This window comes from Elgaria multicarinata, chromosome 11 (genome assembly GCF_023053635.1).
Source record: "Elgaria multicarinata webbii isolate HBS135686 ecotype San Diego chromosome 11, rElgMul1.1.pri, whole genome shotgun sequence".
NCBI lineage: Eukaryota > Metazoa > Chordata > Lepidosauria > Squamata > Anguidae > Elgaria > Elgaria multicarinata.
Window position 1 is genome coordinate 26,952,389 of NC_086181.1, and position 15,161 is coordinate 26,967,549.

The following is a 15,161-nucleotide window of genomic DNA, read 5'->3' on the forward strand; positions in this document are numbered from 1 at the left end:
CTACATGGCTTTCCTAATTTATCTTTAACGATCCCTATCAAATTCTTTGACTTTTCCTTTTGTGTGATTCTCACCAGCACCTTAGAGTTTTTATTACTATTCTCAAAATACTCTCTTTTCATGTAAATCAAATTCTTCTGTACTTCTTCTAAATTCCTATTTTCTAATTCTTTCTTTCTAATTCTATCAGGATTTGTTTATTTCTACTTTGCAAATACTCTCTTTCAAGCTTCTTAATTCCATCCTCTAAATTTCTCTGTATTTCCTCTTGTTGCCTCTTTAAATTACACGTTTCTCTATTACAAATCCCCCTAGCCACAGCCTTCATTGTATCCCACAATACTGATGGGGAACATTCCCCATTCTCATTAATTTCCCATATTTCCAACAATTCTTTCTCCATTTTATCTACCACTTTATCATATTTTAATATTCTGGTATTTAACTTCCATCTATTCACTTCCCTATAGTCTCTTTTTACTTTAATATCTAAGCTTACCAGTGCATGGTCAGTTACTTTGATTACCCCTAATCGTGTGTTACAAACCTTTGTTGCTAAGTCTTTTGAAACAAAAGTATAATCTATCCTGGAGAAAGTTTTGTGAATTGGAGAATAATAAGTATATCCAGGTTCCCCCATTCTTGTTAAACACCATGCATCAATATAATCCTTCTCTTTTATCATTTTATTTAAAATTGTAATATTATTTTTCCTTTCATAAACGGTAGGGTTGGACCTGTCTACCCTATTATCCATGACCATATTAAAATCTCCAGCCAATATAACATATCCTTTTTTAAATTCCTCTGTTTCCCTAAATAGTTCTTTATAAAACTCTTTTTGTCTCTCATTAGGGGCATAAATATTAATTAAAGTATAATAATTGCCTTCCAATTGCCCTTGTATCATAATATATCTCCCTTTCTCATCTTTTTTTTACTCTTTAATACATTGAATCCACTTTTATTCAAAATAATTATAGCCACCCCATATTTTTTTTGAGGTCCCCAAGGACTTTTCATACCACACTGACCACTTTAGATGTAATTCATTTGCACCTTCTTTAGCTTGAGGTGTTTCCTGTAGAAAGATAAAATGGGCCCCTTCTTTATTTAATAATTGTTTAATCCTCTTCCTTTTAACAACTGCCCCCAAACCTTTGACACTGAGTGTTGAGATTCGTATCTTCTTATCCATAATGTTTTTGTTTAATTTCTTGTAGATCCCTTGTGCACACGCACATTATTATCAAAACCATGAAAACAAATTTACAACAACCAACAAATACAATTTTTATTCCTGCCCCTCCCCTTCTCACCCTTAATCCCCCTCCCTCCCCTCCCCTCTCCCCCTCTTTCCCCCCCTTTACTGCTCCGTTGGTGACACACCCCGGTCATGGCTATCAACCTTTAAGGGGGGGAAGGTAGAACCCACAGTCCTGATGCAGCAAGCCTCTTACTCATTATTTATTTTTTATTATCTCCTTCCCCGCCCCGCACTTTTTAAAAATTTATTAAACCTTTAAATCCCACTTGGGCCAGGACTTTCCTCTTCTCCTCCTTCCGGCTGAGTTGACAATTCTTCATCCAGCCCCAGATTTCTCAACAGAGCCATTCCCTGTTCCAGAGATGTTACTCTGTGCTGTCTTCCATCTCGCATAAATCTCAGGAACACCGGATAACCCCATGAATAAGCAATTCCCTCCTTCTTAAGCTTTGCTATTACGGGCCTAACGCTTATTCTCCATTCAACGGTTTGCTGACAAAGATCATTGTAGATTTGAACTGATGCTTCTTGAAACTTCAGCGTAGATATTGACCTTAATTTTCTCATGAACTGCTCCTTCTTATAATAATTTGCAAATCTGACCAAAGTATCTCTGGGCATAGCACTTAATCTGTTTCCAGCCACTCTGTGAAATCTCTCAACATCCTGCTTTGTTAAATCCATATCTGCAGCCAGCTCCTGAAACCATCCCAGAATACTCATTCTCAAATTCTCTCCTTGCATCTCTGGGAGATTTTTTATCCGAAGATTTGATCGTCTTGATTGACTTCCAAATGGATCAGCCTCAGTTCATGTTGATGAAATTTAATACTGTGCTGAGTTATTTGTTGTTGATTCACATCCACTTGATTTGATATTTGCTTGAGTTCTGTTTTGGTCTTTGCCAGATCCTTCTCAACTTTTGCTACTGATATTTGAAGCTTTTGTATATTTTTAATAACTTCTTCTTTAATCATTCTCATTTCCTGGAGCAATGCGTCATTATTACTTTTGATAAATTCCATCATCTTAGTATGAGATTCATCAAGTGCTGATTTTGGCTCAGTACCAGCTTTGGCCGCCATCTCGTCGCTTTCTGTTGTCAAGTCGTTTGAATCTTGTGCACTCCCACTCTCTTCCCCTTCCTCTTTTTTTGTTAATCTGGCCGCAGACTTATCAGAGGGATGTGTTTTAGTTCTGGTCCAAATTGGTTTGGTTCTGTTTTTATTTTTTCTCAGCATAAGCTTCCCGTTGCTCTTTCACAGTTGCAGTAGGCAGAAATCACGTCACACCAACACCCAGCCGGGCCTTCACGACCCCTCCTTTGCCTCTATAAATAATGTTAGAGCGACTAATTTGTTTTTTCTGTCTCTCCTTGAGATAGAGAGTGATTTAATTCCACTTAGGCCTCATCTACACCAAGCAGGATATTGCACTATGAAAGTGGTATGTAAAAGGCAGGAGCCGCACCGAGCAGGATATAGTGGTATGAAAGCAGTATATGATATGTGCCAATGGGCCCCAACAGTTGTTAGTGCACTTCAATACCACTATAAAGCAGTAGTGTGGCTCCTGCCTCTATAGACTGCTTTCATAGTGGAATATCCTGCTTGGTGTAGATGAGGCCTTAGAGTCTCTGCATTCCTTTAGAGTTATTTATTATATGCAAGACCCCCCTTATGGAGAGCAAAAGTGAAAGTAAAGATTATTATTCATTTCCTGAGCTCTCTGGGGGACGTCTCTACTTTCCCAGATACACAGAGATTTCATAAATCTTTTTGTAAAGTTTACTCACAGCTTATGCCGATCAAATGGAGATAATTGCGCTTCTAGGCTTAACCCATCAAGAGCTGAGAAGTCCTACCGCTCCATTAGACTGTTAGGCTCCACCCCCCAGTATTTGCCATATAAAGCCAGGTAGATTTACCTTCAGAAGCAAGGAATTCCTTGTATTTTTCAAACTTTTGTTCTGTTTGCTCAGCCTCATCCAAAGCCCAGATACAAAGGCACTAAGGCAGGACCTTCACTTTTTGTAACAGTTTTGAAGTGCACAGACAATGGTTGGGGCCCATGTGACATTCCATATACCATTTTCAAAGTGTTATATTCTGCTTGGTGAGTTCTGGCCTGAGTCTTTTTTTGCTCTTTGCCCTGAAACCTAGAAATCTCTTGATTTCAGACACTTAATTTTTGCTTTGGCATCTCTTCCATTCATGGTTTCAGCTCAGCTCCATGTTTAACTGTGTCTCCAAGAAGGTTCATCATGGTCCCTTCTCACCATGATCCCCCTTACTCCACTCTGGCACCTATCCAATTTTCCAGGGCCTCTGTCTTTCCATTGTTTTCTTGAACCACTTTGTTTCCTTGTCTGCCTAGATGGGTCCATTGTCCTTGTACACCCATAGCAGCAGCTTTACCCCACTACCAAAGCTCCCACTGAGTGAAAAACCAAGTCCCATATGTTTAAGTAACAAGGCTAAACCTGTAGGGCCATTCAAGGAGCCTCTCACCTCCATTTGAGTGCAGTGGTAGCATTCAGTGGCAATGCCACAAGAAAAAATGCACTGTGGTGGTCTCCTACCTCTCCGCCCCTTGCCAATCTTGAGAAAAGCACAACCACTTCAACCACCTTTTAAATCCTTTTGGGGTAAGCATGTTCCTAGAAACTCACCTCCTTGCCTCCTTTTCCCAAGTCTCCTTGACCCCCTCTGTGTCTATCATTTTCTTCAGTGTATGTCAGGTCTTATAGAAACCCCCGTTTTAAGGCTTCCCATTTTGAAGTTCTCTTTTGTACCAAATTTTGGTTGTTCCTATGTGGTTTGGTGAACAAAAACAACCCTAGAGGTGAAATGGAATGCAGCACAATTTCAGACACCAGTGGTGAATATTCCTACCCAGCCCTCCGCATTATTTGGATATTGGATTGTTCTGCCAAACGGATGGATTCCCACTCATTGAGCTCCCATGTTTAATGTAGTTTCACTATCAGCCAAGGCAGGGTGTAAATAGGGGGGAGGGGGGCTGAGGTCTTGCACATTTCACAGAAACAATAAATAGCCCCAGCTTTGCAAGTTCTTGCTGCATTTGGCTCTTGTGTTCACAGGTGTAATAATACTTCTGATTATAAAGTCCTGCTGGGTGCCTATCAGCTCTCAAACTTCTCAGATAGTGTGATACGTTCTGATGTGGAGCAGATTGAAATCCATCCTGACTACTATCCTTTAACCTCTGCGGATATTGCTTTGGTTAAACTGAAGGCTCCTGTGGAATTCACTGACTACATCCACCCCATCAGCCTGCTACACTCTTTGGAAGAAGTCCCCATGGATGCAGACTGCTGGGTCACTGGATGGGGAGACATTAAATATAATGGTGGGTAATTCTCTTTCCAGTGTTCACTCAGACTCTGCTGATGTTCAGATCATCAATTATGGTGTTTTACAATAGGAGGGGGGACAGCTGCCTTCCCCAAGGTCCTTACCGGCCTTAGCTAGACCTACCTGTTATTGCTTGACAGAGGGGTGAAGACCTCGCATGGTTTTTATTACGAGAATCCCCCTTTGTTTACACACAATGCGAGACGATCTCAGAGGAAAAGGCGTTGCACCTGCCATTTTGTTTTGTTTTTAAAAATGAGAAGATGCACACAAGTGCTCGTGCAGAAAAGGTAAGTATTTCTTTAAAAAAACACCTTATTTCCCCCACTCACCCCACCCCACCCCACCATGGGCTCAGTGCTCCTGAGGTGCTCTTCGCCCTGTGCACGGGACCCGGCTCCTCGCGATGAACCGGGACGAACCATGATGCCTGGCCACACATTCCATGGCCTCAGGCTCAGCCCGGGACCGTGGAGAAACCGGGCTCAAAGGGTAGGGCAAGATCCCCAGGCAAGGGGATCTTCCCATCATAACCCATCCAAACAGGCCAAGAGGAGCACATGTGAGAGTTACAAGAGGGAAGCTGCCCAAAATAGCTGCCCTGTCATGAGTGGTCTCCGAAGTCTTCAGAGAAAAGGGGGCTTTCGGGGAGGTCTGTGAAGGAAGAGATGGAGTGGCAATGGAAGGTGTTCAGGGATGGAGTTCCAGATGCAATATGGGGAACAAGGAAGAAAGGTCAGAGATGCCTGGGGGAGAAAGAAACCTTCAGATGGAGAAGCATGGAGTGATATATTTATAGTGATACTGAAGCACACTGACAACTGTTGGGGCCCATTGACACATGCCATATACCGCTTTCATACCACTTTCATAGTGCTATATCCTGGTGGGTGTAGATGTGTTGTGGGCCCCAACACTTGTCAGTGCACTTCAGTCCCACTATAAAGCAGTAGTGTAGATCCTGCTTTTTATATGCCGCTTTCATACGTCTTTCATACTGGAATACCCTGCTTGGTGTAGATGAGCCCTGTATGTCCTTCCATAGTGCACCCATTGCTCCAATGATGTATTTTTCCTCCCTCTGCATTTCAAGTCAACATTCCAGTTTTCTCTCCTACAGTGAGTTTGCCAGATCCCCAAACCCTCCAGGAACTGAAGGTACCACTCATAAACCGGTCAGCCTGCAACGATCTCTATACCATAGATCTTGTCATGCCTGGAATGCTGTGCGCTGGTTATGCAGAAGGAGGGAAGAATGCCGCCGAGGTACAATGTTCCATAACATGTCCTTCATACAGGCATTCCCTGTGGTGAAACACCAGAGAGTAATGATAGTGCAATCCTAGAGTGGCCAGATGCACACACAAAAATGTTCAGAAATACACAGTTGAGGAATTCTAAGAATCCAGGCCTCCTTCCTTTTCTGAGAAGAGAGCAGCTGCCATTTAAAATGGAATATGGATTAATTAAACTGAAATGGATTATATGAATAAAGCCCTTAGCCATTTCTTTCTGCATTTGGTGTAGCTGGATGATGGTACATCTCCATTTTTCAAGTTCTCAAAAGTTTATTATTATGGATGATGATGATGATGATGATGATGATGATGATGATGATGATGATGATGATGATGATGATGATCTAAGGTTGTCACCAAATAAAATTAAATCTTGGTCAATTGATCACATCGTCTGCGTGCAAGAGAAGAGGCACCCTCTTCTTCTCTTGGACACAGGAGTGAATGCCTCTTCTAAAGTCAAACTTGTTGACCACATTTTGTATAAAAAAATAGTTAACAACTTTTCCAGCCATTCTTTGATTAGATGGGTGGATGGATGGATGGATGGATGGATAGATGGATTTATACCCCATTTTTCTGTCTAAAAATGGCATTCAATGTGGCTCAAAGAAACAATTAAACTTGGTTAAAACTATAGAAGAGTACATTAAAATACAATAAAACATAAAAATTACAGAATAAAAACAGCACACAACCCAACAGACCCACACCTAAGGCCTTCCTAAAAAAAGTGGTCATTGCCTGCCAGTGGAAGGACAGCAAAGAGGGAAGGAACCTAGCCTCCCTTGGGAGGGAGTTCCACAGCCTGGGAGCAGCCACCAAAAGGCCCTTTCTCATGTCACCACCAACATATTCCAGATGTGGGTGACATGGGGGCTGAGATAATGTTGCCTTGCCTATGATCACCTTCCCAGTATGTGTCTGAAGGGAGGTAGAACATTTATTCCAGACCCCTCACGTGCTCTGTATACTGAATCTAAGCTCAGAGTGTTTAAAATCTGTTGTCACACATGTGCTATCTCCCATCGTCTCTCTCTGCAGGGGGACTCCGGTGGACCCTTGGTTTGCAAACGCGAAGGAGGTTGGACTCAAGTTGGGGTTGTGAGTTTTGGAACAAGGAATGCTGAGCCCAAACGCCCTGGTGTCTATACTTCAGTACCTGCCTATTTCAAGTGGATTCAAGCAACGACTGGTGCCCTGCAAACAGCTCCATGATGACGAAAACCTCCACGACGACTGCTAATGGGGTGGGAAGAATGGTGGATGGCACAACACCTCCACTGTGACCCTCCTCTTGCTCTCCTTTGCACTATCCCTCCTGTGACATTCCTCTTGATGCCTCTTGTGCCATGTCTTCCTGTGACTCTCTTCTTTCAGCCTGCTAACTAACTGCATGGAATATCATCATGCAGGTTCCCGGTGCGACTCTGTTTAAATATGTCCAAAATGACCACTTGCAACAGGGTACAGATTCAGGGACCCATACCACCAACAGCCATCTGTCTGATTAATTTGGGTGCATCTGGATTGATGACTTAAATCTTTATAAAACAATTTGGTCATGGATAAAGTGCTATGGGTTATTCCAAAAAAAAGAAACCTGGGCATTAATACTTGGAGAAAAAGCTTAGAATGTTTCATCCACCCCTGGACTCTGGTCAGGAGCCAGGACAATTAGGATAGATCTACATTATGCTAAAGGTAATATTTTAGTCAATAATAATAATAATAATAGTAATAATAACGATAATCATCCTTGAGATTTTGAGAACAATCCCAACATCCCATTTTGAATGGCAGGAAGGGGTTACAATGCTTTGGGGGTGTCCTCCATCAGCCTCCACTTGCTGAAAACAATGCCATTGGAGTGGGGCTCCATTACCACCACAGAGGTGGAAAGTTACTACAGGCTAAGCAGATCAGTTACTACTTCTGCTCAGTAGATCAGAAGGAAAGCTATGCAAAAGGTCATTCTTGGGTGGGCCAGAACCAGTGATGGAGCATCCAGATCCAAAGCTCCTCTGTTCCAAGAGCAGCTAATTTTGGCCCCACATGTGCAAATTTGAAGCTGCCCACAAAATTCCTTCCTATTATGACCCATGGGAGAAACATTTTTTAAAAAAACCTGTTCCACCCAGAAAAAGAAAAAGAACAGACATACCCAAAGACCATTCGCCTTGGCTGTTGTAAACCAGCATGGCTGTGAAGGAGGTGGTAGATTCATGTCATCATTCTCCCTGATTGCTCTGTCACTTTTATATTTCTAAAATATGAGATTCAAGGAGATTTCTTCATCCAATATACATGATTTCCCATAATCAATAAAATTTTATGCAATCACTGTTTTACTTCTTTCAATCTTTGCATGATAATTTTTTCTTTGTCCTCTCTTTCATTATTTCTATATTATTATGTAAGATCAGTTTTAGAAACTGGAAATGTAGAATGATTAAAGGCTCATCAAAATGGCCAATTGGACCAGCTTCCCAGTTGTTGTTCTTGTTGTTTTTCATTTCCTTTGAGTAAATACCTTGTTTGAGAACTTTTGCACACCATCAGTTCGAAGCATAATTGAAATATATAGCTAGATTCTCGCAACATCGCAATGAAACATAAAGAAGGAGATTGTGTATTCTTGTATCTTGTTCTTGTATATTTCACTTCTGAAACAATTTCCACTATCAAATCCTCTCCACTTTGCAATCAGGTCAAGATACATCATGCTATGTACATTCCCATCTGACACTTCACAGACGGAAATAGGAACATGCTTGTGAATCAATAACATCCTTATTCTTGCACTATCATGTCTGCCCTAACAAATCGCCTCCATTCCTTTACACATTTTGACCTTTTCCTGCTGTATCCCACACAGTGGTTTGGTGGAGCCTATACTTTTTGATTAGCAGGAACAATTATGACAAATGCTAAACCCTCACAGTAACTCAGGGAAATGGGATTTCGTAGGGAGATATATAGATATATATAGATATAGATATATTGTTGTGAGTTATCCCTGTTCTAATGCAGAGTATTTTGGTCATGAATGGGCAATTAAGACCCATTATCTTTACAAAAGTTTTGCTCCTGGTGGAGATGACAACTGCTGGAACTGGTTTATTGATATGGCTCAACAAAACCGCATGAATATGTGGAATCTCCTTGGGGGCATGGCTAGGGGGACTATCATGATGAGCGCCTGCCTTTCAAAATGTACCACTACACCACTGACCCTATGTTCCTTTTCTCTGCAACAGCCAGTCATGCATAGGGCTGGCCTAAAGTCTCTCCTCACCCCCACTCTCCTCATTTGCTAGACCTTTTTTCAAATAAGAACGGGGGAAAGGGGATCTTCAGGGACTTTCAAGAGTGGATATCATCAATGTCAAATGGTTTTCAGGTGAGAAGCATGTTGTAAACGTCTAAAACATACAGCTGACCTCATGCCCATGAGATAATGTGTGCATTCACTTCTGTGTCCAAAAATGAGACATGTGATGCTCCAAGCAGATGCCCACTTCCTCAAACACTCAGAGACCTTTCTGAGCCCATCCAGTCATAGTGCTCCACTTCATAATTATGTAATTGAGCGACACAAAGAATCAGGGAGAGATCACCTTTGCCTCCCATTGTCAAGTATGTGTTTTGTTGTAGTTACCTTGGATAACAGCCCAGGAAGAGGAGTTCTATGCCCAACCGATGCTGACTCCTATTCCGAGCAGCCCACTATAGTCACTAGCAGGCCATATTATGTCATAACTGTCTGTGAGAAGATCCACCTTCTCTCTCCCATGCTTCAAGGACCTTCATTGAAGAGATTGATGGATGTGTGAATCTCCAAAAACCAAATTTGTCAACCAAATTCCAACTCATAGCTTGTTCTGATTCATATCTGTATTATTGGAGCCACAGTTGTGGCTTCAATCGATAAGGCAAATGGTAAAATAAGAGATGCCCATTCTCTTGCTTCCATTTTGTGAAAGACATCCTGTGTCACTAGCCTTTTAGAGTGCTTTGAGAATCTCAACAAACATGTGAATATCAGCAGACACTGGGCCAATTTACAAGAAGGTTGTTGTAGTAGTAGTAGTAGTAGTAGTTGTTGTTGTTATAATGCAAGAAGATCCAACCAGTCCATACTCCAGGAAATAAAGCCAGACTGCTCACTTGAGGGAATGGTATTAAAGGCAAAACTGAAGTACTTTGGCCACATAATGAGAAGACAGGACACCCTGGAGAAGAGGCTGATGCTAGGGAAAGTGGAAGGCAAAAGGAAGAGGGGCCGACCAAGGGCAAGATGGATGGATGATATTCTGGAGGTGACAGACTTGACCTTGGGGGAGCTAGGGGTGGCGACGGCTGACAGAAAGCTCTGGCGTGGGCTGGTCCATGAAGTCACAAAGAGTCGGAAGCGACTGAACGAATAAACAACAACAAACCTCATGTGGCACATGACACAGTCCACAGATCATTCTCCTTGGGCTATCTAACCTTACACCCTGGATTTCTTCATTTTACCACCATGGTGGTAATTTTATGTCTTGCCATTTCCATGCAGTATAACTTCTGGATTGCGTTGAAAATTCTGCACCTTGGGACAAAAGGGGGAGAAGGTTTGTTTTAAAGAGAGATAAACTTCAACACATTGTAATCATAAGAACCCTCGTTTCTCCAATAAAAATAATGTGGACCTCTTTTGGTGTTTAAACACTGTTTAAAAACAAAAGCCCTGACGCAGCAGGACTCATCTTACAAGCACCTCTCAATTCTATAATGGAACCCATAGAAAGCAACATGTGAGTTGGCAGTGACTGACTAAGAAAAGAATCCAGGGTATGTGGTGGATTACTGAATGAAAAAGTTGATCTGGAGTGCAGATGATGAGAAATTGTTGTTTTTTAAATGGATACTGTTGTTTTTATACTGTTTTTATGTTTCTGATGGTTTTTTAAATCTTGTATACTTTTTAATGTTTACTATTTTTAACTGTTGTAAGCTGCCCAGAGTGCTTCAGCTGTGGGGCGGTATATAAATGTAATAAATAAATAAATAAATAAATAAATAAATAAATAAATAAATAAATAAATCCCAGGAAATTCCACTTTGCTATTTTATCCATTAGTAACTAAACCTGCCAAGATCATAATGCCCTTAAACAAATCTATGGTATAACTACGTTTGGAATATTGTGCAGAGTTCTAGTCACCACACTTATTTATTTATTTATTTCCACAGAGTTCCACAGAGAAGGAGCCACTACACTAAAGGCTCTTCTCCGTGTGGATTCCAATCGGTCCACTGGTCCAGGTGGAACCACCAGGAGCACGCCCTCCAATGGCCTCAGTGATCAGGCAGGACAGTAAAGGAGAAGGTGCTGTCTCAGGTATCCTGATCCCAAGTCATTTAGGGCTTTGTACACTAGTACCAAAACCTTAAACCTGGCCCAGTAGCCAATAGGAAGCCAGTGCAATTCCTTCAATAAAGGAGTTATATGCAGAAAAGAGGCAGCTCCTGACACCAGCCGAGCTGCTGCGTTCTGCACTAGCTCCAGCTTCTGGAGCAGTCTTAAGGGCAGCCCCACAAAGAGCACATTGCAGTCATCCAGTCTTGAGGTTACCAGGAGGAGGGCCTTCTTTGCTGTGGCACCCCAGCTGTGGAATTAGCTCCCTAAGGACGTTTGCATGGCATCTACAGTATATTCTTTCAGATGCCAGGTGAAAACCTTTTTATTCTCTCAGCATTTTAACAATCTATAAATTCAATTTTAAGTTTGCTGTTTTAAATTTGTATTTTAAATTTGTATTTCTGCACCGCTGTTGATTTTAATCTGGTTGTGTTTTTATATTGTATTTTATATAATGTTTTTATGCTGTTAGTTTTATACTTTGGATGGTTTTAAGTTTTATGAATCGCCCAGGGAGCTTCGGCCATTGGGTGGTATAAAAATACAACAAATAAATAAATAAAATGCCTGTACCACTGTGGCTGAGCTATTCCTGTCCAGAAGAGGCCATAGCTGGCGAACCAGGTGAAGCTGGGAAAAGGCACTCCAAGTTGCCGCAGCCACTTGGGCCTCCAGTGATAATGATGGATCTAGGAGTATGCCCAAACTATGAACCTGACCTTTCAGAGAGAGTGCAGCCCCATCCAGAAAAGGCAATGAGCCTAATTCCTGGACTCGGGAACTACTCACCCACAGGGTTTCCATCTTGCCAGGATTCAGCTTCAGTTTATCGTCCCTCATCCAGTCCATTACTGAGTTTAGGCACAGATCTAGGACTTGCACAGCCTCTCCTGATTGAGATGTCACGGGGAGATAGAGCTGTGTGTTATCAACATGCTTGTGGAAGTTTGCTCCAAATCCCCATATGACCACCCTCAAGGCTTTATGGGGGTGCCCTGTTACGGTCTCCCATAGCTTAATTGCCAGGGGGCTGAGAATTATCATCCAATGTTACTCTCTGAAATCAACCCTACAGGTAGGACTGGAACCACCAGAACACAGTGCCTCCAATGCCCATCCCAAGGAGTTGATTGAGGAGTGGTCGCACTACTGAAGGGACCACCCTTCCCATAGAGAAGCATTCACTACACCCTGGACCCACCCAGTCAAACTCCCTTGGCTAGCTTTTATTAGCCAGGAGGGGCAAGAATTGAGAGGGCACATGGCCAGTTGCATTGCTCCAAGTACCATGTCAACATCATCAGGATTTTGAAGCAGCCCTCTTCCTATCAACACCCTCTTCCTATCAACACCCAAGTCTTCTCACACCAAAACTTCTCCATGGGGAAACAATGTTTGGTACTTTTAAGTTTAGTTTAATTTAGTTTACCAAAAAGAAACAATTGGCCAACAAGGTTCTACAAGTTTGTGTTGAAGAGATAACAACACTGAAAACTTTGTATCAGGTGCCATCTTCTGCAGTAATAGCAGACAGTTGACACATAGCCCTCTCCTGCTTAGCAGAACCTAGAGAGCTGCTCAGGATGACACAGCAAGGGTGATAAGAAGAACATCAGTGGCATAGTCCTTGTGACGAATCTGACAGAATACACAGAGTCCGTTTTAAGTCACACTATGTGGCAGCGATGGCAGCCAATGTCAATATGGATCTGCTAGGCCCAAGGAACTGCCTGCTTCAGTAAATATTAGAGCAGCCACATTGGACTACTGTGGATAACAATGGTGGGAAAGTGCAGACTCATTAAATGAACAGAGGAAGGAAGAGAAGTTGCTTCTGGGGGCCTTGCTAGACCTACCTGTTAATTCGGTGGGGAGTAGGGGCAAGGCCTCGCTGCAGCTAGTGCGGGCCATGGCCCCTAGCTAGACGTAACACACAATGGCGTAAGAGAAAGCCCCGTCGCGTTGGCCATTTTTTTTATCTTTTTTTTTATATATATAATAATTTTTATTCATTTTCAACACTATATAAACATAGATAAACATTTCCAAAATATAACTGAAACAAACACAATAAGAAAAAAAAATACATCAAATATCTGCTGCATACATATTGAATAATTGTTGAGTACAAATATCAAAAACTATTACATATGCCTTATCACACTACAACATCTTCATTCTTAACATAAAAGTGCACCCCCCACCTCGGGATCATTCTTGAGTCCAAAATCTAATCATTTCTTCTGCTGGTGGTTTCCCATTTCCCTTAGTAAACACGAACACTAGGAACTGTTTCCAGATTCCTTCGAACTCATTTATTTTAGTTACGCCTTTTCTCCACTTAAAATTGCATGTCAGTGCGGGCCATGGCCCCTAGTTACACGTAACACACGATGGCGTAAGAGAAAGCCCCGTCGCGTTGGCCATTTTTTTTATCTTAAAGGGGCCATGTGCGCAGGAGCGCACCAACAAAAAGGTAAGTCTTTTTTTAAAAAATAAAGGGTTCCCCGCTTCCCCTACCCCCGATTTCCCCCAATGTCTGATGCCCCCCCGCCCACTCACTCGCCCACCCGTCCCCCACTCACTCGCCCATCCGCCCCCACTCGCCATGCCCACCTAATCACCCGCCCGCCCGAACACCTGCCCACCATGTCTGATGCCCCCTCTGCCCCCCCATCCATGATCTCCCCACCCTGGTTCCGCTTTTCCCCCCATCTCTCCCTCCGGGTCCGCTCTTCCCCCACATCCCCCATCTCCCCCCCATGGTTTTTCCTCCCAGCCTGATGGGCACAGCGCTCCTATGTAGCGCTGTGACCCGTGCACAGCTTCTCCCGGCTACTCGCGAGTAAGCGAGCAGCCGGGAAAAGCCATGGAACCAGCTAGACCACGGAACCAGCTAGAACCAGCCTGGGGCTGCGGAAAAACCAGGCCACAATTGGATCCGGTTATCCCAGGTCAAGGGAGGGTTTAGCCCGGCCTGACCCCGGGATCCCCTGTGCATCATCTGCACGCACAGCAAGGAGCCCGGGCCTCGCACTGGGCTAAACCCTCGTCTAGCAACGGCCTGGGTCAAATTGACCACATAAACCATGACTGCCATGGTGTAACTTTTGTATTGGTTATAAACAAGAAGCCTGTGACAGGGAACTGGCATAGGAGATGATACATCCTTAATGTAGTGGTAGAAGATGGAGTGTGCTGATGAAGCAAGGAAAAGGCAATTAAAGAATCACTGACAAGCATTCCCGTGAGAAAGAGTTTGGGCACTCATATAAAGTAGAATGATTTATATGTTCACTTGTATTTTCCCAAAATGATGTGCATGATGAAAACGACTTACAATTATTGAAAATAGTGAAAAAGTATGCTCCCATCCCTGATCAATATAAAAGCATGTACAGGGTCACTTCTCAGAAGGCTTCACCCTTCGCCCTAATTCCCTTCCCTATTATTTTATTTGTTTTCCTTTCCCCTCAATATTTCTCTCTCTTTTTTCCTCTTTTCTATTTTTCCAGTTTAGCTGGAGAAGAAAGTATCCCGAGATCCATTCTTCACCGAAACCCCACGTCTTTCTTTTTCCCTTCCTATTATCTGTATGCCGCCCTGGGAATCTGTATGCCGCCCTGAGATCTTAATGATATAGGGGGGGGGGGATATAAATGTGCTTACTCAAGACTTTCCCTGAAGGAGGATGGATTTTTCATGATCACAATCATGCTACAATCACTTAAGAGAAGTTGATCTTTAAAGAAAAGGGGGGAAGCCTATATGAACTTTGAAGGGGTTAAATAATCGGAGTTTATATTATGCCC

At 42.6% G+C, this 15,161-nt stretch overlaps 1 protein-coding gene across 1 annotated transcript in view; it reads left to right on the top strand.

Annotated features, from left to right (window-relative positions):
- LOC134405625 (brain-specific serine protease 4-like) overlaps positions 1-15,161 on the top strand; it is a 32,692-nt gene that overhangs the window by 5,651 nt on the left and 11,880 nt on the right. Inside the window, exons 2-4 of the mRNA XM_063136867.1 lie at positions 4,371-4,639; positions 5,765-5,910; positions 6,987-7,117. Of these exons, the coding sequence (XP_062992937.1) occupies positions 4,371-4,639; positions 5,765-5,910; positions 6,987-7,117 (546 nt within the window). The remainder of the gene's footprint in view (positions 1-4,370; positions 4,640-5,764; positions 5,911-6,986; positions 7,118-15,161) is intronic.